Below are 24,308 nucleotides of genomic sequence, written 5' to 3' on the forward strand. Positions count from 1 at the left end.
CTGTTTTGGTTACTGTAGCCTTGTAGTATAGTTTGAAGTCAGGTAGCGTGATGCCTCCAGCTTTGTTCTTTTGGCTTAGGATTGTCTTGGCAATGAGGGGTCTTTTCCAACCCACTGACTTTAAATTCCCAGGTGCTGTTGGCACGGGATCCATATTCACAGAAACTCCCCTGGCCACATGTCCCGCTGTCCAGGACAGCACCAGCCTTGGGTACAGGCAGGAGTCAAGGATACACTTTTTTAGAGTTTGGGACTTGGTTGCAAACTTTCCTACCCCCTTGCTCTTTTTTAATATGCCAATCCAACCTCTTTTACGGACAAAGGAACTAGATCAAGATCCCCTAATCAATAAATGATGAAGCTGCCCCCAGACCCTGGTGTTCATGCTGCTTTCAAAGTCTGTGTTCTTTCCACATCACCCCTCACATGGTGACGTAGCACAGCCCACATACATATTTTGGGCACAGGAGTGGGTAAAAGGGCAACTGGCCTAACTAGCTCTGCTAAAAATGCCTTTATAAAGAGTCTGAATTAGCAAGTGTGCCCTCTTTATAATAAAAATAGAGTCTGGGCATGGTGATTCATGCCCATAATCCCAGCACTGTGGGAGGCTGAGGCAGGAGGATCACTTGAGCCCAGGACTTCAAGGCTGCAGTGAGCTATGATTGTGTCACTGCACTCCAGCCTGGGTGACAGAGTGAGACCCCCATCTCAATAAAAAGTTTTTAAAATTAGCTGGGCTTGGTGGCGTGGATCTGTAGTCCCAGCTACTCAGGAGGCTGAGGCAGGAAGATTGCTTCAGCCCAGAAACTCGAGACTGCAGTGAGCCATGATTGCCCCACAGCCCTCAGCCCGAGCAAGACTGAGACCCTGTGTCAAACAAACAAACAAAAAATCAGAAAACTAACAATCAGTCATTCACACCCAAAGTGAATGGCTCCATTACCTTCTAGCCCTTGAAATGACCATTCAGAAACCAAATAGAAATCAACATCTTCCTTTGCCAAAAAAAATAAAAAATAAAAAAATAAAAGCCCAGAAAAGTGTTGAGGACTCCATGTTGAGTAGCATGTGCATTAGAACCCCACCCAGAACTTCCATCTCCCAGACTCCAAGCCAGGGGCAGCATGACAAAAACCCGCCACAACTGACCCAGTTTTCAGATTAGCAACTCTGCCCACAGCAGTCTCATTCTATTGCTTATAATCAGCAACCCAAGTTAAGCTTTCATATTTGCATCACTAAATTAGCGCAGTCTTCAGAAATGTTTTCAGTTTGTTTTAGTGAGCAAAATTATGCACACCCAAATTAATGTTTCCATCATTTTCCTTAGACTTGAACTTAATCTCTCTTTTAAGGGAATTTCTGCAATCTTATAAGATTTTTGTATTTTAAGTAAAAGTAGTTTATCAACAACACCTCTTTAAAGGTTTTTATAGGTTGTAGAAATGTTAGAATTCTGGCCAATATGAGATCTGACAACTCCCCAAGGTTTGGTCTGGCTCAAAGATAGAAAGTTTGAAAAGAAATGGCCCATGGTGGGTGGGGGGGCAGTTTGTGCTGAGTGTTCTTGTGTCGCCCCCAGGAGGCCACCTAAGGACATTGGGTGGGACACAGAACACCAGGAAGTGGGTGAGGGGGGCTGGGAAAAGGAGGAGCATGCACCAAAGACAAATTTGACCTGTTTTTCCATTTCTTATACTCTGTTGCATAGAGAGCCTGAAAGCTGCTTTCATTGCATTTCCAAATGCAAGCTGGTTTTAATAAGGAGCCTGAGCCCTGCCTTGCCTTGCTGCAGGTCTGTTAGGGAGCGCCTGACAGGCAGGTCAAGCCATGGCCTGGGAGTGCAGGGCTTCCTGCCCCCGCCACCGGCCTGGGTCCCTGGGCCAATGTAGCATTACAGAGCTTTCAATTCTCTTTTTCAATTGTCTCCAAGCTAAGAGGCTCCTATATGCAATGCTAAGCCTTTGAGAGCAGGTTAGTTGCAGTCAATAATAGCACAGATTGAGCACCTGTTGTTTGCCCAGCACCGTGCTAGGCTCAGTGAGACCCTGGGAGAAGACTCAGGTGCTGCCCACACTTGTCTCACCTGCAGGGGCTTTCTCCCCTTCCTGGAACTCCCCAAGCGCAGTGTTGGCTGGGCCTTCCTGTGGCTTGTTGTTCTTGCTGTCCTGTATTTTTGTTGGTTGCATCCCTTTAGGTCTCTCATAGAAGCCTGTAAGCTTCTTAAGGCCAGGGTCCATCTTAAGTCTGCTCCAACTTTGTCTCTGACTCAGGGTCTGGTACTAAAGTCTAGTAGACTTTCTATGGAAGTTTCCAGTTTGATGGCTGATTGGTGTTTCTTGCCCCGAGCTTGGTACCATCTTGGATGGAGGGTTTGGGGCCATGGAGCAGACATCTCAGAGGTCACCCAGGGAGGCCCACTGGGGGAGGGAGGGCCTGGCCACATGAGTGACTGCCTCTCCTCTTGTGCCACAGTTCATTGGCTGTTCACCACATGTGGGGCCAGCGGACCCCATGGTCCCACCCAGGCGCAGTGCAACAACGCCTACCAGAACTCCAACCTGAGCGTGGAGGTGGGAAGCGAGGGCCCCCTGAAGGGCATCCAGATCTGGAAGGTGCCAGCCACCGACACCTACAGGTACGTATGGGAGAGGGGGAGGGGAGGGCAGAGCACCCCTCCTGAAGAGGCCTGGAGTCTTGCCTACGGGTACATGCTCCTGGGGTGCCCAGGCGTGCCAAGGTTCAAAGGCCACAGACTCAGGCCCATAGTGGGGTGTAGAGGTTGGAGATGGGGAGATTTGGGATAGTGAAATATGGCAACAAAAGAAGATGTGTCCTTTGTCCTCAAGAAACTCACAGGCTCTTGCTGGAGGTGGTAAGCATGCATGAGCTAGCTTCAGAATTATTGCTAATAAGGATAATTATGGTGGCCTGTTCATTGAATATTGCTTAATGCTCTTCAAATGAGGCATGCATGTAAAATGTTTGGGAAACAGAAACACAATGCACCTGAAACTGATGCTCTTATCCTTGTACCTCCTTTCCTTAGCCTTCACTGTTGGTAAGCAGAGCAAACTGTGCTGGAATGCTCCTCCCAGCCCCAACCCTACCCCAGCCCCCAGCATTCCCTTAGAGCAGGGCCAGGCTCAAGGAGATCCAGCTTCACTTGAGCACTTTGAGGCCATGGCATCAAAGGAAGCTAATGGTAAGATTGGAGGCCTGGTGGAGACCCTGATTGCAAGAGCCCCTCCTGGAGCTTCTGGTTCTGCAGGTCTGGAGTGGGCGCTGAGAACTGACAGTTCTAACAAGTTGATGTCGATGCAGCCTTTTAGAACTTCTGAGCTTGATCAAGTCTTGGACTTAGATAACTGGGTAGCCCCTAAATGAGCTCTATGACTAGGCAAGGCCAGTGCCGCCATCCTCATTTTACAAATGAGGACACTGAGACTCAGAGAGTCAGGAGCCTACCCACAGTTACACATCCAGAAGCAGCCTCCACCTCCAGAGATCTGGGGCAGCGCCTCATGCAGCCCCTCCACGGAGCATGGCAGGGCAGGTTAAAAGGAAAGCAGAACCACTATGCCTTGTGGGAGCGATGTCCTCCTGGGGCGGAAACAATGGGAAATGAGCGCCCCTCCCCTTCCTGCAGCCTCCAGCATCCACCACATCCTGGGCCTCCTGGGAAGGAGAGGGGCTTCTCAAGTTGCCCTGTTTTCTCTCTCCAGGTTAACATTTCCTGTGGCAGCCCCATCCCTGGGGCCTCAGGGTAAATGTGTTACGGGGACAGCCCTAAGTGCTTTTTAAATGGCACTCTGGGCAGAAATGCTGTAACAAGATTGGGCTACAATCAGATTAGCTGCTACAGTGCCCACACGCCCCCAGTAAATATCCCGGAAGACACCGGACCACCCCTGGCCCTGCTACAACGAGCAAGCCAGACCTCCCCTTCCTGCTGAGCCAAGCCTCCGTGGGGCCGGTGCAGGCAGGAAAGGACTCCTGGAGAGGAGGAGATGAATACTTGCTAAGGACCCACAGGTGTTGCTCCTGCTTTAGCATAGGGTGGGTGGCGTTATTGTTGGTGTTCCCATGTTTCCATGCGAGGACCCTGGAGTCGGAGGAGCTTAGCAACACATGTACGGCTGCACAGTCGGTGATGGAGCTGGGATTCAAACCCAGGGCACTCTGGCTCTAAGTCTTTCTACTAAAGCCCATGCCTGGACTCTGGGAGGCATGCAGAGGGCAGAAGGGGCAGGAAAGGAAGGAGGGCATAGGAATCGCCCACCACCCACCTCCTGGAAGCCTCTGGAAATGAGAGGCTATGAGAGGGGCCCAGCCTCCTGAAGGGATATTGGCCAACATACCCCATATACAAAAAGCAATACGAAGGAGAAAGCAGAGCAGCTGGGAGGCGCACAGGAACCCCAACAGTAAGCCCCCAGAAGAGTCCATTGTCCTACCCCTGCCCAGGGCAACTCTAATGCCAGCTTGGCCAGAATTCCCCTGCTCCCTGTGCCCCAGAGGGAGACACACTGTCAGGCACACTGTCAGGAGATCCCTTGCCTGGGGATTCTCTTGGGCTGTGTTCCCCCGAGACAGTGTGAATCAAGCTCACTTCCAAACTTGCACAGGTCAGTTAATCTCTTGAGACTCTGATTCCCCATCTGTGAGAGGCAGGGGCTGTAAAGGTGATATATAGTCCCTGGCACGATGCTTACACGTGGTGGGTGCTCCCTGGCCCACGGGCGGAGAAATCAGCTGAAGCAACGCTGCTATCCAGCAGCAGGCAGCAGCCAGGCAGGGTTTCCAAACACACCCACCCCATACGCGTTAGTGTCTGACTTTTCCTGTCTCCAAAGACATCTCTTTGACTTCCTCGGATGAGCCCTGTGTTCTGAAAAATTTGGACTGCCAGATGAACTACACTTATTAAATAATAATTAATTCATTTTCCCATTTATTATTAATCACAGCCATATCTAAGTCAAGTCAGGTTTCTGATCTGCATGAAGTGCCACAGTATTTCCACAGCGCATTGATAGAATCCCAGCCAAAATCAGAAAGCCGTCTCCATTCATCTCTTAGAAATATCGAGACTGAGGCCAGCTCCGGGCCCCAGCACTGTCTGGCAATTTTGCCTCTGTTGAAGCAGCCAGTTTGAAGTGTCCAAATTAGTAAAGGAGACATTTTGGTCTGGCCTAAGATAGGACCATATCAAAATGGAAGAACCAAAACCAAAAGCCACTCAGTTGGGGTTTTTGTCACTGCTGTTTTTGAGACAGAGTCACGCTCTATTGCCCAGGCTGGAGGGCGGTGGTGCCACCTCAGCTCACTGCAACCTCCGCCTCCCAGGTGCAAGCAATTCTCCAACCTCAGCCTCTCGAGTAGCTGCAATTACAGGCATGAGCTAATTTTTGTAATTTTAGTAGAGACAGGGTTTCACCATGTTGACCAGGCTGGTCTCGAACTCCTGGCCTCAAGTGATCCTCCTGCCTTGGCCCCCCAAAGTGCTGGGATTATAGATGTGAGCCACCACACCCAGCCAGTCATTGTTGTTTTTGAATACTTGTGTTTTAACTAAATAAAGGCTCTCACAGATATTCCTGACCCTCACCTCCTCCTTGGCCTTGGCAGAGACTCAGGTCTTAGATGACCTGGGTCTACTGGTCACATAACTTAGTAATCTAAGAAGCAGACAGTTAATGATTTGATTTTTAGACCACTTCAAAATGTCCCCAAGTCAGAATACGACCGAGAAGTCAGCACCCTTTCTCTGGAAGACTTTTTCTCCATAGTAGTTATTGCTATTTAATAAGTACAGTTTAACAGTACTTATTTAATAAGTACAGTTTAACAGAACTGTTATTTAACAGTTCATCTGTTGAAAAAAACACAAGACACACCAGAGGATGTGAGAAAAAGGTGCTTGGACACAGAAAGGTGGGAGCCGAGCCCTAGTGAACCCACCCATCCTGGAGGCGTGGCTGCCACCGAGGCCTGGCACTGGGACCGCTCCGCTGACTTCTCTGCCCACTGCTAGGGAGATGAAGGGAAGGGAGCAAATGCGGCCAAGCCCCAGCTTCACGCCAAAGGGTGACCACCACTGCCTGGGGCGTCCTCCAGGATGTACACAGCTGGAAACACCCCCACTCTTAGCTGGTAACTTATCCTGGGCCCACCTCCCACCCTCTATAGCTTTGCCCACCTCCCCAAAGGAAGAGGCCCAGAAAGAGGGAGAGGAAGCGGGGGGCAGGGCAGGCAGGAGGAGACAGCAGGCTGGCATGGGGGCTTGGGTGCAGCCCTGGAACCCGCATCTCCTCCACCCACCATGTCCTGCTTTCCCTGCCCTGGACTTACCACTTCCTCTGACAGGTGATGCAGTCCGTGTGTCCAGGTTCCTGGGCTTCATATTCCCGCTGCTCTGCAGACCTCAGGGAACCATAGTAAGCTCCCATTAGGATGCTGTGCCTGACACCAGGTGTGCAAAGGTGATTAAGATCCAGCCCTGCCCCAGAGGCACTGCGGCCAATGGTGTGGTGGTGTGTGCACAGGCATCTCCATGGGGTGTAGAGAGAACTACAGTGGAGGTTTACACAAGGCGCTGCTGTGGAGGCGGGGGAAAGGCACTGCGCCCAGCTGAGCTTGTGAATGGCTCCTGCCAGGAGATGGGCACCTGGGTTAAGTTCGAAGGCCCTAAGCATTGTCTACAAAGAAGCGGGTGGCCAGAGCCTGCAGTGAGCACAAGAAGTTGGTACTGCTGATGAGAAGTCGGGCAAAGCTGGCCTGGGAGCCGAGGCTGGAGGCAGCAAGGCCAGGTCCTGGGGCTTCAGTGTTACCCCCAAATGCCTCTTAGTCCCCCTGGTGACAGCGTGAGGTTGGAAGTGAGAGAAACGGCCTGGAGGTGGGGAGAGCAGTTGGAAGGGAGTCACTGTCACTCAGGCCAGGGTCAAAAGGACTAAGCCAGGACAGGGTTAGGTGCAGGGGACAGGCCCAGAGGTGTTCAGGAGCTGGGATCAGCGTAAGTTGAGGACTGAGTGAATGTGGAGTCGGGGACAACGCTGAGACTACATCCACACTCTGGCGTGGGCTGAGGAGGCGAGGACAAGGAGCGCAGCCACTCTCCCACGTGCATGGCTGAGGACGGGCAAGGCTAGGGCAGCAGCGAGAGGCCCTGATCAGGGGGCCTCTGGGCGCTGGTGCTGAGTGACCATGGTGTCTAGAGGGTGGGTGGCTGGAGCGGATGGGAGCGTGGGAGGCCACTGCAGTGCCACGAGAAGAACGTGGATTATGGGGTTTGTGCTGGGGAGGGGGACAGCATCCTCAGTGTTGTCAAAAAATGGAGACAGACAATGGTACAACCCAGCTCTGCGAGGTCTGTCGGGGGACTCAGTGAGAGCCCACGGGTGGTCTGCCCCAGGCAGAGGCACCAGCACTTAGCCCAGCCCACCCCCTCTCTCTCCCTGACTTCTCCCCTCCTTCATCCCTCTCTCCCCCTCCAGCCCACCTGCCTTCCTACCTGTCTAGGACCAGCATCCTTCTCAGCCCGCAGTCCTGCCCCCACCTCCTCCCCACCCACTACCACACACACACAGATCGCATATAACACCATTTGTCAAGCATAGTCCATTGCTCCTGATGGCAGTCCTCACACAGCTCACCTGCTCTTCGGACATAACAGACAAGAGGCCCCAGGTCCCAGCTGGAGCCAGCTGACCTGGACCACAGCCGTTCCTGATGGTCTCTACCAATGGCACTCATTTCCTTACCTGGGGCACCAGCGTGTGCAGCCAGATAACACCATCATTCAACTCCACAAATAGCCATGGAGCCCTACTGTGTGCAGGGCACTGAGCCATACAGCCCCTACTATGTGCAGGCACTGAGCCATGGAGCCCCTACTGTGTGCAGGGCACTGAGCCATGGAGCCCCTACTGTGTGCAGGGCACTGAGCCATACAGCCCCTACTGTGTGCAGGGCACTGAGCCATGGAGCCCCTACTGTGTGCAGGGCACTGAGCCATACAGCCCTAACTGTGTGCAGGGCACTGAGCCATGGAGCCCTAACTGTGTGCAGGGCACTGAGCCATGGAGCCCCTACTGTGTGCAGGGCACTGAGCCATACAGCCCCTACTGTGTGCAGGGCACTGAGCCATACAGCCCCTACTGTGTGCAGGGCACTGAGCCATACAGCCCCTACTGTGTGCAGGGCACTGAGCCATGGAGCCCCTACTGTGTGCAGGGCACTGAGCCATACAGCCCCTACTGTGTGCAGGGCACTGAGCCATACAGCCCCTACTGTGTGCAGGGCACTGAGCCATGGAGCCCCTACTGTGTGCAGGGCACTGAGCCATACAGCCCTAACTGTGTGCAGGGCACTGAGCCATGGAGCCCCAACTGTGTGCAGGGCACTGAGCCATACAGCCCCTACTGTGTGCAGGGCACTGAGCCATGGAGCCCCTACTGTGTGCAGGGCACTGAGCCATACAGCCCCTACTGTGTGCAGGGCACTGAGCCATGGAGCCTCTACTGTGTGCAGGGCACTGAGCTATGGAGCCCCTACTGTGTGCAAGACACTGAGCTATGGAGCCCCTACTGTGTGCAGGGTACTGAGCCATACAGCCCTGTGTGCAGGGCACTGAGCCATGGAGCCCCTACTGTGTGCAGGGCACTGAGCCATACAGCCCTGTGTGCAGGGCACTAAACCATAAAGCCCCTACTGTGTGCAGGGACTGAGCCATGAAGCCCGGCTATGTGCAGGGCACTGAGCCATACAGCCCCAACTGTGTGCAGGGCACTGGGCCATGGAGCCCCTACTGTGTGCAGGGCACTGAGCCATGAAGCCCGGCTGTGTGCAGGGCACTGAGCCATACAGCCCCAACTGTGTACAGGACACTGAGCCATGAAGTCCTACCGTACATCAGGCACTGAGCCGTAACACTCCTGCTGTGCGCCAGGCACTGACTAGACTGGTAGAAAAGGCCTGAGACTCTGGAGCCTCATAGTCTCTAGAAAGACCACAGGACAGAAAAGTTTAATAACAGTCCACAATGCCAATCAAGCTCTAGACAATAGTAGGAGAGATGTCACAGGCATGATTAATTGCCAAAGTAATTGTATGGATAGCCATCGCTGTAAAGGGCACAGACCAGGGAATGTCAGAGATGGAGGAATTAGGCAAAGATGGATGGGCTGCAGGCAGAATTAAGTTTGAGTTCAACCTCCACCACCAATGCTCCATGTGACTTAGAAAGTTGTCTTCCCTCCTCTCCAGAGGCTCCATCTGCAGAGCGAGAAGTTATGGAGAGAGGTCACTGAAGTCCCTGCAAGCTCAGGTGTTTCGAGACACTTAGGGCTACACTGGCCAGGAAGGTGCTGAGGGAGAAACAGAGCATGAATCTTGCTCATTGACACCACAAGAGTGGAACCTGGGCCGGCCCCACTGAAAAGCATCTGCCTCCACAATTGAGCCCTTCAACCCTGACCCCTATCTGGATAATACAACTATATACTATATAACACTATATTACCTGATCAGAAATCTCCCGCTGTCCAATCTCCATCCACACTCACACGCATCATGTGTTATCACAATAACCCTGCAGGGTGGGTAGGACAGACCTCACCATCCTGATTTCACACATGAGGAAACTGAGAAACAGGAGAGAAAAGGACCTTGCCCAGGATCCCATGGGGAGTTAAAGGCAGAGCCCACAGCAAGGTGCTGCTCTCCCGCTCCTCCGGAGGGTGTGCCAGAAAGGAATGGGGCGCTTCCGTTTTTCTGAGTGGGAGTCCACTCTCTCCCCCAGGATCTCCCATGTGGGTGTGGACACTGTGGTTGTGCTACACACCAGCTGTGCTCTCATTTCAGGATCTGGCAGGCAGTCACTTTGATTTGCTGCTAATTCTTTATTTAAAAAAGATTCACAACTCAATGACATCAGGTAACAATGGCTCGCAGTCAATAATACAAAACACAAACCCAATAAACATCTATTCTGACCAGGGGACATGGATTTAGATGAGGAAAAACAAAAAAATTACAGCATCAGCTCGTCGAGAGCAGTATCTTGTAATTTCCAGTAAATTGGAATCACTGTGAGTCATTTTCCCCACTTGAGTGGCAGGTATATTAATTTCTTGTTGTTTCTCAACCATCAAAAATAAATTGTTTACAAGGGATGGGGAGAAAGCTTCGAAGAGGCAGGCTGAGGCTATTATCGTAGCATGAGTTTGTGTAATGTGATTCACAGGGTGCAGGAGTCTTCAGAAGTGCTAAGGCTGCCCTGTGCTTTACACAGAAGTGGGCTCTGGGTGAAACTGAACAGCCTTGACCCCAAGCCCCCTTGGCCATGCCCTGGTTCACCCACTTGGTCCCCTTCTGCATCCCAGAAGTCACCCCCGGAGAAGGAGTGGACAGGCTCACCCATGGGGGCACAGGATGACAGCAGCTGCCATTTGTCACTTGCTGGCTATCCTCTGGGCTCTGAAGTAGGTCCCTTATAAGCATCATCTCATTTAATTCTCATAACAGCCCTCCAAGGTAGGTATTATTATCCCCTTTTTATACATGAGGAATCTGGGCTCAGAGAGGGTAAATAACCTACCCAAGCTCACACAGCTAGTGAGTAACACTGGCAGGGTCAGGACCAGGGAGAGGTAAGCAAAGTACCTTGGGCAGAAAATTTAAGGAGGTGCTTTCTCTCAGGGTCAATAGAGTGCAAGGTCCTCCCTGGGAGGGAGGCACCTCGCTGGGCTCAGCCTACTCCTGGCCCTGAGTGGCAGAGCTGGGATTTGGATCCAGGTCTGTCTGCATTCAAGCCCTTGCTTTTCTACCTGTGGCACATCCCACTCCGAAGGCAATCAGCCCTGTAGTAGCAACTAGAAGCTTCCAGAGCAGTGAAGCTCTAATGGTGGAATTTTAGGCTTCAGGGGACTGATGAGGGAGCTACTCCTTCTAGGACCCCTGCAATAAATTCAGGCAGGCAGCTGCCTGCTCCCCCTGACTTTAAGCCAGCCTCTCCTCTGGGTTGGAAATGTGGGGCTGAGGCCACTACCCAGGAAAGTACAACCCAGCCACGGACACCTGCTCGCCAAGCTCTACTGTCTGCTTAGGAATCTAGAAAGCTGACCCCAGCCCCGGTCTCGCCCTGTGCTTTGCATGGGTTTGCAGTCTTCTCAGATTCGTTTTGTATGCCCATGAGAGCAGGGGTTCTTGTCTTCATTTTCTTCCTCAGTAGTGGAAGTTGAGGCTCTGAGACATGGACCATGTTGCCTCAGGTCACACAGTCAAAAGAACAGGGACAAGAACCAGCAGATGACTTGGAGCCCAGGGCTTTTTCCATCCCAGCTCACCATCAAGAACTAGGTCAAGACATAGATGGGGCTGGCTTTCAAAGGTCGTTGAGGGGAGCAGGGTGGGAAAAATAGCAAAGAAGGCTTAGGAAGGGTAAAAGGAGTCAGGAACAAACAATGTCTAAAATATAATAATTTGGCTAAATTTAAACATACGAAAGAGTCCAGAATGATTCATAATGCATGGTTGATGCAAATGACTATGCAAATGATGCCAAAAGGAATGGGCAGCATGATGCTTACCACTCAACCACAGCAGGAGCGGGGAGGTTGAGGACTTCGTCTTGGGCAGAAGTTTTCCAAGCAAACCACATCTTCAGGTGGAGATGACTTTTTTATGCAGCCTGACCAGGCCCCAGAAACCTGGGGAAGCGAGCAGGTCAGAGTTGGGGCCCATCCACACTGCTGTCCCCAGACGACAGGAAGCCGCCACATCGTCCCCTACCCAGGTTCACTGAGCTAAATAATGCTGCCTCCTCTTACCTTTCACCAATAAGCCGTCCTTTTCCTCAGCCTTTTAATTATCATTATCACCTTGTCCATTTCTAATGGATCAGGAGGGAGTGTTTGGCTGAGGGTCTGGGAATTCGGAGGGGCGAATAGCTTCTCACACCCCTCTCTTTGTGCTTCCCAGCAGCACACTGGGGAGGAAATGACCTCTAAGAGGGGATGTGCAAGGGTTTGGACCATAGCCAGCCACTGACTGGCTGTGTGGCCTCAGATGAGTTATTTAGTGCCTCTGAGCCTCAGTTTCCTCATTTGTCAAATGAGATTAATAACATTTGTTGTTTATGGCTATCGGGTGATGCCGTGTGCCTGTGAGCATGCGTCGTGCCTGGTACATTGGAGGATGCTGGTGATCAGCCCACAGCCCTCTCCAGACCTACAGCCCTCAGCTTCCCACTCCATCCACCTGCTGCAGCCATACATACCAGAGGCTCCCTGCTTCTTCACTTCCGTTCACACTAGCGCCAATTCCCACCACCTCTTTCTGTTTGTCTCAGAGCCCTACCCATCTGCAAGCTCCACATGAAGCCAACATCAGCCTTCCTCACCCCATCCTCACACCCCAGAACCACCTGTTGCAGTCCCCCATCTCCCTCCTGGCCCTAAGCACCTGATGACCCTTACTTTGGCCAGAGATTCGCAGCTTCCCCGGGGCTTTCACCCATGAGCTCCTTGTGTTGGACTATTGTGTTGTTTGGAATGAAAACGATTCTTCTCTTACTAGGGAAGGGGCTGGGGCTCAGCTCAGAGAGGGCACAGGGGCAGGAAATGGCCCCATCTGATCAGGGAGCCCCGGAGCCCCCCACTTCGCCTCCTGAACGTAGCCACCCTATGGGGAGACTTCTCTTTTCATCATGAAGATCATCTCCCCAGTTTCTTTGTGAGCTCTTGAAGAGCCTGGAGCTGTCTCAGGTCCACAAAGCCTTACACCCCTCCCAACATTCGATAAACTCCCATCAGTGCCCAGGCACCCACCAGGGCAGTGGGCACTAGACTCTCCATTTGCATTTCATGAAGACCTCAGTTCCTTGCCTGCCATGTTTGCAAAAAGCCTGTGCAGAAGGGCCGTGGGCTCTGCCTTGCAAGAGCTCTGGGAGCCCCCTCACACACTGGGAAGAAGGGACATTTCCTGGAACTATAGATGAAGGAGCTACTGTGTGCACATGGGCAGAACTGCCTTGCATCTCTTCCTGGTTTTTCGTAAAAGACCTTGGATCTGAGTACACATGGATGTGAAAGTCTCCTGAGTCCTGTACCCTGGCAGCTGGTCTCTGGGGACCCATTTGTTAGCTGGTGCGCTAGCTGTCTTCAAGACATGTCGCTCTTCTGATATACTACAGAAGAGAGTTCTTTTCTTCCCCATCCTTGCTTGACTTCATTGCCGCAGCCTAAGAGGCAGCAGAAATCATCTCCCATCCCCACGCTCTGTTTTTATTTTCATCCTGATGGGTTGTTTGTTGTCTGCACACACATTGCTCCAGAAGGAGTTACTGGCGGGATGGGAATAGACAGTTGGCTCATACACACTGCTTTCCTCAATCATTCTGTGTGGAACCTCCTTGTTTCCAGACCCCATGGAGAGACTTTACAACTTTGTACCCAGTCAATTATGGCTACTACCATCATTAACAATAATAATAATAATAATTAAGTAATACTTATTGAGTGCTTATTAGCCACAATTCTAAGACCACATGTCTTAATTTCTTTAATCCTCATAACACATGTAGGCTAGGAGGCAAGTTCACTTATTATCCCCATATTATAGATGAGGAATAGGGAAGTTACTTGTCTAAGGTCACATGAGTCCATTGATCTGGGACAAGGAGAGAAAACCATAAAGAGGAAATCCTAGGTATTCAGAAAGTCATCACCCCAATATGCCACATTCATATAGTCTTCTCTTTCTCTGCTGTTTCCCTCTCTCTCTCCCCTCTTTCTCTCCCTTCTTCCCTCTCTCCTCCCTGCCCTTTTCCTCTCTTTCTCTCTTGCACCCTTTACTAGTCTTTAACCTTCCTAATTCTGTGACTGAGGTAACTCCCTCTCCCTCTCTAAACTTGACCATCCTCTCCTGAAGACGGGGAGAGGAATCCCTTTCTGCAGGGACTGATATGGGGGAGAACCCTCAGACCATGACGGGGATGTGCTCAGCCCACTGGAAGCTGCTGGGTTGGCAGGAATGGGGAGCGTCTTCATACCACAGCGGGAGCCGACATTCTTTGTCCCATTACAGCATCTCGGGCTACGGAGCTGCTGGCGGGAAAGGCGGGAAGAATACCATGATGCGGTCCCACGGCGTGTCTGTGCTGGGCATCTTCAACCTGGAGAAAGACGACATGCTGTACATCCTCGTTGGGCAGCAGGGAGAGGACGCCTGCCCCAGTGTAAGTGCCCAGAGCAGGGGTTTCTCATCTGCACTCTCTCAGGCTCCGGGGAGGCCTCTTGGAGGCACCAGCACTCAACACTCTCCTCCTGGAAGTTCATACCAGGAGAATGAGACAGCAAAGAGTAATTAAACAGCAGTCATGCAAACTCCCAGCACCCCAGTGGTTTACCTCTTGCCTGTGCTGGGGAGAGGCAGGACCTGGCAGGGCTGGCCATCCTAGCAGGAACTCAGCACCCTGCAGGGTGAATCTCCTGGTTGGGTCAGGCCCCACCCTCCCTCACCTGAATCACAGCTTTTGCTCGGGAAAAGGGGCTGAGGCATGTTCTAGCACCCAGGAGCCCCGGATCCTTCTCCAGAGACTTATATGAGAGCATCCTTGGCAGAGAGATGTGGGAAGAGGGGCTCCCGAGAAAGCAGTTTACTTCCACAAAATAAATTCAGGGCTCCTAAGAGCCAGGCTCTGGACCAGGAGCTGAGGAAGCATGAAAAGTAGAGTTCAGCCTTTCCCTTCTGCCCCTTTGGGGTTAAGGCGAAATGATAGGAGTAAGCTTAGCTAGTGCAACCTTTTGCATAAAAAATGTCTCAACTCCAACTTTTATTTAGCAACTATAATTGGGACTTTCCAACCTAATATAATATATTAAGCCATTAAATTGCAGGCTGCTGTAATTTTCACAGGAATTTATTGAGTGCTAATGTAATTCTTTCATCTAAGCAGAAAGATTGCATTATCTTCTGCAACGGACTTTCACTTGATTGGACTGTAATCAGTTATGTCTTTTCACAGGACCACGTCTTTTTTAAAAATTCAATTGAAATCTAGTTGTTCCTCGGGGTTGCTGCACTTTATTATTTTTATTAATCAACCTACTAGCTTTCAAATGTTGTGGACGCACAGGAGGTTCCCAAGCAGGCGGGAGGAGGCGATTCTCGGCCAGGGACAGAGGGCAGCTCCCTCTGCTGGTCGGGCAAGGCATAGCGGAGACCTGTGGGGAGAGTAACTTGTCTTCCCTGTGGCTTCACACCTCCACCCCTGAGCAGGCATTTGGAAAGGGGGGAAAATGGCCCTTGTCAGGCACTACCTCCATCTCCAGTTCTCCCTAGGCAGAAAAAATGGTGTCTAGACACAATTCTCAAGAGAATGAAGGGGACTCTAAGAATTAAACTGCAGGGGCCGGGTGCAGTGGCTCATACCTGTAATCCCAGCACATTGGAAGGCCAAAGCGGGAGGATCACTTGAGGTCAGAAGTTCAAGACCAGCCTGGCCAACACAGTGAAACCATGTATATACTTAAAATACAAAAATTAGCCAAGCTAGTGGTGCACACCTGTAGTCTCAGCTACTTGGGAGGCTGAGGCACAAGAATCACTTGAACCCAGGAGGCAGAGGTTGCAGTGAGTCAAGATCATACCACTGCACTCTAGCCTGGGCAACAGAGCAAGACTCTGTCACAAAAATAAAAAATAATTAAACTGCCGGATGTGGCAGCTTTGCTGGTTCAACTGCACATCTATGGGGGCAGTGGGGAGTTGCCCTTCTATGTACCTGGCCACGCTGGAGCTCCTGTGCTGGAAATGGGCTCCAGCTCCTGCTAGAATCCTCCTCCCCACCCTTAACTGCAACACATGTGCCCACACACAGCCCTCAGCCCTTTTCTTCTCCAGTTCCTTCCAGACCTCCCCTGGTGGCATGAGTCTAAATCAGGCTTTCTCAACAGTGGCATTATTGGCATTTTGGAGCAGGTAATTCTTTGTGGCTAGAGGCGGGAGTCTGTCCTGTATATTACAGGATGTTTAGCAGCATCCTTATCCTCTGCTCACTTGGCGCCAGTAACAGCCCCCAGAAATCACAATCACAAAAGCCTCCAGACATTTCCAAATGTCCCCTAGGCCGCCGAGTCTGTTCCAAATGTTAAATCCCACCATTACCATCCCCTGCAAGACAGATATTGTGAAGAGCCAGCCCACAATCCAGACAGCACCCAATTCATTCAAATGTATTTAACCAATATTTATTGAGCACCTACTTTGTGCCATCCCTGTTACAGGAACTTGGGATATATCGGTGAACAAAAGAAAAATCTTAGCTTTCAAGGAACTTACATTTGAGGAGAGGGAAGGGGGAATATCTGGGGAAACAGTGACCCCAGCAAAGGCCACGTCCCAGAGGTTCGTCAATGCTCAAGGAACACTCAGGCTAGAGGAGAGGGAGCAAAAGGAAGGGTAGGTAAGAGATGAGGCAGAGGTAATAGGACTGGATCAGGCCACTTTAAGACATGTTGGAGCCATAGGAGGGTTTTGAGGCAAATGGTGACATAATGTGGTATGTTTATTAAAAAGCTCACTCTGGCTGCAATGTGAAGAATCTACCATTGAAGAATCTATGGACACAGGGGAAGGGTCAAGACAGTGAATTCGAAGGCTATGGCATTAATCCTGGCAAGAGATGATGATGGCGTAGACTAGGATTGTAACAGTGGAGGGGATGAAAAGTGGTTGAATCCTGGGCGTAATTTCAAAGTCAAATCCAAAAGGATTTTCTGCCAGATTGAATGAGAAATTAAGAGAAAGAAAAGAGTCAAGGATGACTCCAAAAGTTGTGCCTGAGCCACTGGAAGAAGGGAGCTGCCATCACGTGACTTAGGGAACACTGTGGAAGGAGCAAATTTGGGGGTAAGATCAGGAGTTCAATATCAGACATGCTGAGTTGTAGAGGCCTGGTAGACAGCCACAGGCAGACAGGTGGATGATGGGAACCAGGCCACTGGAGTTCAGGAGAGAGGTCCAGGCTGGGGATATAAATAGATATAAATATGGGAGAAATTAGCATAAAGTTGAGACAGGATGAGATTGCCTAGGATGCAGTACAGATAGAGAAGAAAGCAAGGACTGAACTTAAGGGACCCTCAACATTTAGAGGTCAGGAAAAGAAGAGGAACCAGCAAAGGGGGACGAAAAAGAGGAACCAGGGAGGTAGGAGAGGATACAAGAGGATGGGGAGTCCTGGAAGTCAAGTGAGGAAAGGGCAGCAGCTCCTCCGAACGCTGCTACTGGTCCAGCAAGAGCCTTGACCGCTCCCCATCCCCACCTGATCTAAAGGAGACACCAGAAGCAGGGGCGGGGTGATGAGCATGGGTCCAGGCTCTAACTACAGGAAAGCCCATCCTCAAGCCCCACTGCTCTCTCCTCCCTATCCCAGCAATCTCCAGATCTGTTCACGAGGGGAGGGCATCCCCTAGGTCCCACTGCTGCCCACCAGCCAAGAGAGGAGATGGAGCAGAGGCTGAGGGGGTGGACCTTCTTAGCACCGCTGGTTCAGACTGGGCAGCCCCTCCATCTCCAGATGAGGAGACAAGTCCAGGGAGGCGGGGTGCCTCACCTAGTATAGCCCAGCAAATCTCTGGCAGAGCCGTCAAGAACCCAGACTGAGCAGGGTGTGATGGCTCATGCCTATAATCCCACACTTTGAGAATGCTGAGTCAGGAGAATCACTTAGGTAGAAACTAGCCTGGACAACATAGCAATACCCCGTCTCAAAAAAATAAATAAATAAATTAGTCGAGCATGGTAGTTCGTACCTGTACTCCCAGCTACTCAGGAGGCTGAGGCAAGAGAACTACTTGAAGCCAGGAGTCAGAGACCAGTCTGGGCAACATAGCAAGACCCTGTCTCTAAAAAAAAGAAAAAAGAAAAATTAGTCAAGCCTGGTAGCTTGTGCCTGTAGTCCCAGCTACTCTAGAGACTAAGGCAGGATGATTACTTGAGCCCAGGAGTTCGTGGCTACAGTGAGCTATGATCCCGTCGCTGCACTCCAGCCTGGGTGACAGAGTGAGACCCTGTCTCCAAAAAAAAAAAAAAAAGAACCCAGACTGGACCCCGAATCCTGCACTCTGCCCAGCTGACAGCTCATCCCCAAGGCCAACCCTCAGGGCACATTCCTTGCAACTCATGCCTGTGCCAGGTGGCAGTGAGCAGGCTCCTCCCAGGAGTCTCCCCCCAGGCCGGGACATAGCTGCACATACGTACGGGAAATGCCAGATCTCTACAACAGTAATTCAGAGCCTTCCACCCACACAAAATCCACTCTAAGAAATATCAAATTATTTCCATCATTAAATCCAAAATGCCATGGAACAAATTGCTTCTCGGCTATTTATCTGGAAATTTCTGTAGTACTCATTGCCGGCACCCCTGAGTGCTTTAGCCTAAGAAGTGGCTCAAGAAGAATGGCCACATCCACTGGCTGGTTATGAAGCAGCATCGATGGAAATGTGATGTTTTACTGGCTTTTTTTCTGTTAAGTGAAAGAAAAGTTACTTTCCTCCGAGGTCAGGCTGATGTTTGAAGAATTTGTCTGAGCTGTGGTGGCCGACAAGCAGGCGTGGCTGTTTTTGAAGCACCATCCTCCCTCTTCAGGGATTCCAGGATTCTGTTACAGAAATCTCCAGCACAATCTTGAGGGCTCTCTAACACCTTAGCCCCAACCAGGAGCATATGTGGGCCCAGAAGTGAATCTAAATTAGAACAGCAGCTGGCCGGGCACAGTGGCTCACACCTGTAATCCCAGCACTTTGGGAGGCCAAGGCAGGCGTATCACCTGAGGTCAGGCGTTCAAGACCAGCCTGGCCAACATGGCAAAACCCCTCCTCTACTAAAAATACAAAAATTAGCGGGGCATGGTGGTGCGCACCTGTAGTCACAGCTGCTCAGGAGGCTGAGACACCAGAATTGTTTGAACCCGGGAGGCAGAAGTTGCAGTGGGCCGAGATCATGCCATTGCATGGAGTAAGACTCTGTCTCAAAAAACAGATAAGAATAGCAGCCATTTACTCAGTTCCCACTGTACATGAGGCGCTCCACTAGACGCCTTACTTGTACTACCCTCAGTAAATGCCACAATGACCTGTGTTGTCTTTATTCCCAGCCACACTGGAGCATGAGAGATCAAGGGCCCCTGTCACGGTTTCCCGGGGTGGGTGGAGAATCCAGACTACCTGATTGCAGGGCTCACTCTACAAGGCAAGCAGAGGGCTGTGCCAGGGATTCCAGAGGGAAGAAATGGAACAGTAGCTAGGAGGAATGAGATGTCCAAAAGGGAGAACTGATTTTCCCAGAGAAGAACTGGGAATAAAACTTGAGTCTGGCCTTTGTGGTTTTTTTCTCTCCTCCTGATGCTTCAGAGCTGTGACTCCTCAGAAAACCTCGATGGCTTTCAGTGAGAGAATGGCTGTCATAGAGAATGAAGTCCACGGGCTGGGCGCGGTGGCTCAAGCCTGTAATCCCAGCACTTTGGGAGGCCGAAACGGGTGGATCACGAGGTCAGGAGATCGAGACCATCCTGGCTAACACGGTGAAACCATGAAACCCCGTCTCTACTAAAAAATACAAAAAACTAGCCGGGCGAGGTGGCGGGTGCCTGTAGTCCCAGCTACTCGGGAGGCTGAGGCAGGAGAACGGCGTGAACCTGGGAGGCGGAGCTTGCAGTGAGCTGAGATCGGCCACTGCACTCCAGCCTGGGCCACAGAGCGAGACTCCGTCTCAAAATAAATAAATAAATAAATAAATAAAAATTTTTTTAAAAAAAAGGAGAATGAAGTCCACTCCTTGCAGTGCCTTCAAGGCCTCTAGCTACGATCAGACTGTTCAGTTCAATTCTCTCTATCCACCTAATTTACACTCCCTCCAGCCCCATCTCACCACATACGACTTTCCCATTCTTTCTCGGATCTCTTCATCCCACAGGATGGAAACAGGTCATCCTGGACAATCTCTCTGTCCTGATAGACTTCTGGACCAAAGAGACCCTTGTGCTTTTCCCCCACACACCCCACTTACCCACTTCCCTCTGGGCTCATGCCACTCTTTGTTCTTGCAATGACATAACTTTGCCCTACTCTCTGTGAAAAACAAACAAACAAACAAACAAAACAAAACAAAAAACCTCCCTATCCTTCAAGGCTCAACTAAAAGTCGCCTCCTACAGGCAGTCCTCACAGCAGTAAAACCTTGCTCTCTCGCTCCCAGTTTCTCCTAGCATTTTCTGTCTAAGCCATCCTTGTAGTCCTTCCCTAACACTGCCCGTAGGGACAGTTATTAGTGTATTTTTCTGCCTCCTAAACTCAACTGTAAATTTTTTTGAGAGAGAGTCAGATCCTAGCCGGGCGCGGTGGCTCGCGCCTGTAATCCCAGCACTTTGGGAGGCTGAGGTGGGCGGATCATGAGGTCAGGAGTTCGAGATGAGCCTGGCCAGCATGGTGAAACCCCGTCTCCACTAAAAATACAAAAAATTAGCTGGGCATAGTGGCGTGCGCCTATAGTCCCAGCTACTCGGGAGGCAGAGGCAGGAGAATTGCTTGAACCCAGCAGGCAGAGGTTGCAGCGAGCTGAGGTCACACCACTGCACTCCAGTCTGGGTGCCAGAGTGAGACTCCATCTCAAAAAAAAAAAAAAAAAGAGTCAGATCCTGTTTTTAAGCCTAGAAGTTCTGTCTGCTGCAAAGTGGAGAACTCCGGTTTGGCCACAAACCTAACGTGCTTTTTGTTTCTACAGACAAACCAGTTAATCCAGAAAGTCTGCATTGGAGAGAACAATGTGATAGAAGAAGAAATCCGTGTGAACAGAAGCGTGCATGAGTGGGCAGGAGGAGGAGGAGGAGGGGGTGGAGCCACCTACGTATTTAAGGTAAGGTCTACACCGCCAGATTTCCACCAGGTTTCTGTGAATCTGCGATGTTGGAGCCTCATGACAGCCCTGGGACAGAAACACCTCAGATGCTCTTATCCCCATTTAAAGATGAGCAGGGCCAGGTGCAGTAGCTCATTCCTGTAGCCCTAGCATTTTGGGAGGCTGAGGCAGGAGGATCGCTTGAGGTCAGGAATTCGTGATCAGCTTGGGCAACATAGCAAAACCTTGTCTCTACCAAAAAAAATTTAAAAATTAGCCACTTGTGGTGGCTTGCACCTGTAGTCACAGCTACTTGGGAGGCTGAGGCAGGAGGATCGCTTGAGCCCAGGAGTTCAAGGCTACAATGAGCTGTGATCATGCCATTGCACTCCAGCCTGAGCAACAGAGCAAGACCCTGTCTCTAAAACCAATAAAAGAATTAAAAAATGAAGATGAGCAGACTGAGATCCAGAGCGATATAGTCTGTCTGTCCAGGAAAGGGTAGACTCTTCTCTTACTGATACAGCAGCCCAATTTCACCATGCACAGCCTTTGCCATCCTAGTTTCAGAGGGTCCTACTGTGCCCTCCTGGACCAGCTCTCTGTCCTAAGGTAGATTTTTCTGACATCATCACAGCCAGGCCAGAAACTGAAGACCGAGGCCACCTGCTAGGTCCTCCCACAGGACTGTGATGCTGAGGGCTTAATCTTGAATCTTTGGGGGCCAGAGTCAGAGACCCCTAAGAATGAGGGAGAGAGAGTACAGAGAGACCTGCTTCTAATCACCAGCATCCAGACCTCTGAGGCCAGTCTGAGGAGCTTCAGGAAAGGAGCTGGAGGAAGCAGAGGAAGCAGCCTCTAAGATCAACCCGCACCTCCTGGTATATATATTTTGCTTTTGGTGTATAGGTTTTGCTTCTCTGGTTGAACCCTGACTGATAGAGAAGCTTGTGGAGTCGATGGGCTATTGTAACAAGGGATCAGAGCCCGCAAACCACCTCAGACCACTGAGAGGTCACCAGGTCACCCCACTGCCCAGCAAACCCTCAGTCAGGCTGAGTTAACCAGGGCTTGGGGGCTCCACGGGGAAGCACAGCTGGGTTTCTCAATGTCTCAACGTCTCCCCGGTCAGATGAAGGATGGAGTGCCGGTGCCCCTGATCATTGCAGCCGGAGGTGGCGGCAGGGCCTATGGGGCCAAGACAGACACGTTCCACCCAGAGAGACTGGAGAATAACTCCTCGGTTCTAGGGCTGAACGGCAATTCCGGAGCCGCAGGTAAAGCGCCGCAAGCATGCCCTCTCCCGGAACCTTTCCCAGGCTTTCAGCTGGGCCCTGATGCCATCGCATGCCTGAGGGCATCTCAGTCACTGGCACCTGGGATGCTGGGAGCTCTGGATATTGGTCCCAATATCCAGGGAGGGAGGGCAGGCAGCATCCTGGGAGCCCTGCAGGCCGTCCTGCTGACCTGGAGCTTGGACTTATAGAAGGTTACTGAGAAAGTGAGGCAGGGAGCAGCCGTCAATCAGCCAGCTGACCCTCCCTGGGTTTTACCAACATGCAAGTGTTAGAGCCTCCCCCGGAGATTCCTTCTTCCTCCAGGGGCAGATGGGCCCCCCAGTTAAGATGTGAGCAGATGAAAAAATTCTGGGCAATGTCAGGCCCCCTAGACCCCTATGGTACAGACCTCCAGGCCCAGGGCTGCCAGACCCAAGCATACGCCACTGGAAAATCTCCTTGTTGACTCTCCACAGCTGAGCTCTCTTCCTTCATTAGTGGGAGCCAGAAGCACAAAAATGCGAGACAGGCAGGGAAGAGAGTATCAATTCCCTGATTCCTCTAAAGTCAGCCACCCCAAAGACAGAAAATGCAATTCCTTTTTGTGTTTTCTTTTCCACACAATCAGACTGTGGGAGGATCTTAGAAGGCGTTTAAGATTTGGGATTAATTAAAACAAATGTGCAAACTGTCTCTCAATTGAGAACAGCTAGAGATAGAAGAGTAGAAACAGTCATGGGTCCACCATGAGGTTCTCCAGTGACGTTCACAGCACCCCTACCGAGGCCCAGCACCTGAGAAACCCTGAAGCACCCCCGCGTCTGTTGCACATGTGCTGTCAAAACAACCCTGCAGGCTTCCAGGCAGATACCATTCCTGTTTTACAGGAGAGCCAATGGGCTCACCAAGGCCTGATGACTCTTTTTTTTCTCAACATGGTCGAGCTGTTTAGTGATGGAGACAATTTTGTTCATTCGTTTGTTTGTTTGTTTTTGCGACGGAGTCTTGTTCTGTCGCCAGGCTGGAGCGCAGTGGCACGGTCTCGACTCACTGCCACCTCTGACTCGTGGGTTCAAGCGATTCTTCTGCCTCAGCCTCCAGAGCAGCTGGGATTACAGGCACGCACCACCACACCCAGCTAATTTTTGTATTTTTAGTAGAGATGGGGTTTCATCATGTTGACCAGGCTGGTCTCGATCTCTTGACCTCAAGTGATCTGCCTGCCTCGGCCTCCCAAAGTGCTGGGATTACACACGTGAGCCACTGCGTCTGGCCAGACTCAGTTCGTATTTTTAAAACACCGTTGTTCTGATTTTGATATGGGTTATTTTCCTTTCCACACATTTGCTCGAAGGCTGCAAGATGGGTGTGGGGTCAGAAACCTACTCAGCTGGGGGCTGAGCAGGATGAAAGCACAGCACATGGTCTCCACCATCTCGTTCTGATTTATTTATTATGCACTTGCTCACAGCCCTGCACAAACACCAGAGCCAACTTCTGGCCCCTATCGCACCTAAGGGGCCTTCCCTCTGCCACGTGACAACTGCCTTGACAGGCCCACACCCTCCTCTGAGAGCAGAAGGGAGGACAGCGAAACCCAAGCTCAGCACCCACCCCTGCAGGCTTCGTGGCTGACAAAGTCCCCCCAGCTTGCCTGATGGCCTCGCCTCAGCTCTGCTTGTCCCCATTCTAGATTCAAGCTTGTTCCTGACCTCAGCTTCATTTTCAAAATCTGGCTTCCTCTTTCTAGCAAGACAGTTATCCCACCTACAGGTCCCTCTGGGTCCCAAGGAATCTCAACCACAAGTGCTTCCAGAAACCCTGCCAGGCCGGTTCACCCGCAGGGCTCCGGCAGACACACACACTGCTGTTTCCACCTTCCCCCGTCAATGTCCAGGTCCCCGCCACACATCATCGCTGCAGCAGAAAGGGTTTTAGGGTTTTTAGGATACAGTCGCCCTTTCCTATCCATCAATTCTGTGTTCGTTGGATTCAACCAACCACAGATCAAAAATATTCCAAAAAAAAAAAAAAAAGATGATTGTGTCTTTACTGAACATGTACAGACTTATTCCCTGAACAATACAATAGCTATTACATAGGATTTACCCTGTATTGGGTATT

The 24,308-nt window shown here is 51.1% G+C and overlaps 1 protein-coding gene across 1 annotated transcript in view; it reads left to right on the forward strand.

Moving 5' to 3' along the window:
• ALK (anaplastic lymphoma receptor tyrosine kinase) overlaps positions 1-24,308 on the forward strand; it is a 793,694-nt gene that overhangs the window by 724,403 nt on the left and 44,983 nt on the right. Inside the window, exons 12-15 of the mRNA XM_011972566.1 lie at positions 2,479-2,641; positions 14,092-14,242; positions 20,794-20,925; positions 22,040-22,184. Of these exons, the coding sequence (XP_011827956.1) occupies positions 2,479-2,641; positions 14,092-14,242; positions 20,794-20,925; positions 22,040-22,184 (591 nt within the window). The remainder of the gene's footprint in view (positions 1-2,478; positions 2,642-14,091; positions 14,243-20,793; positions 20,926-22,039; positions 22,185-24,308) is intronic.

The sequence above is a fragment of the Mandrillus leucophaeus genome, unplaced genomic scaffold, assembly GCF_000951045.1.
Source record: "Mandrillus leucophaeus isolate KB7577 unplaced genomic scaffold, Mleu.le_1.0 Scaffold13, whole genome shotgun sequence".
NCBI lineage: Eukaryota > Metazoa > Chordata > Mammalia > Primates > Cercopithecidae > Mandrillus > Mandrillus leucophaeus.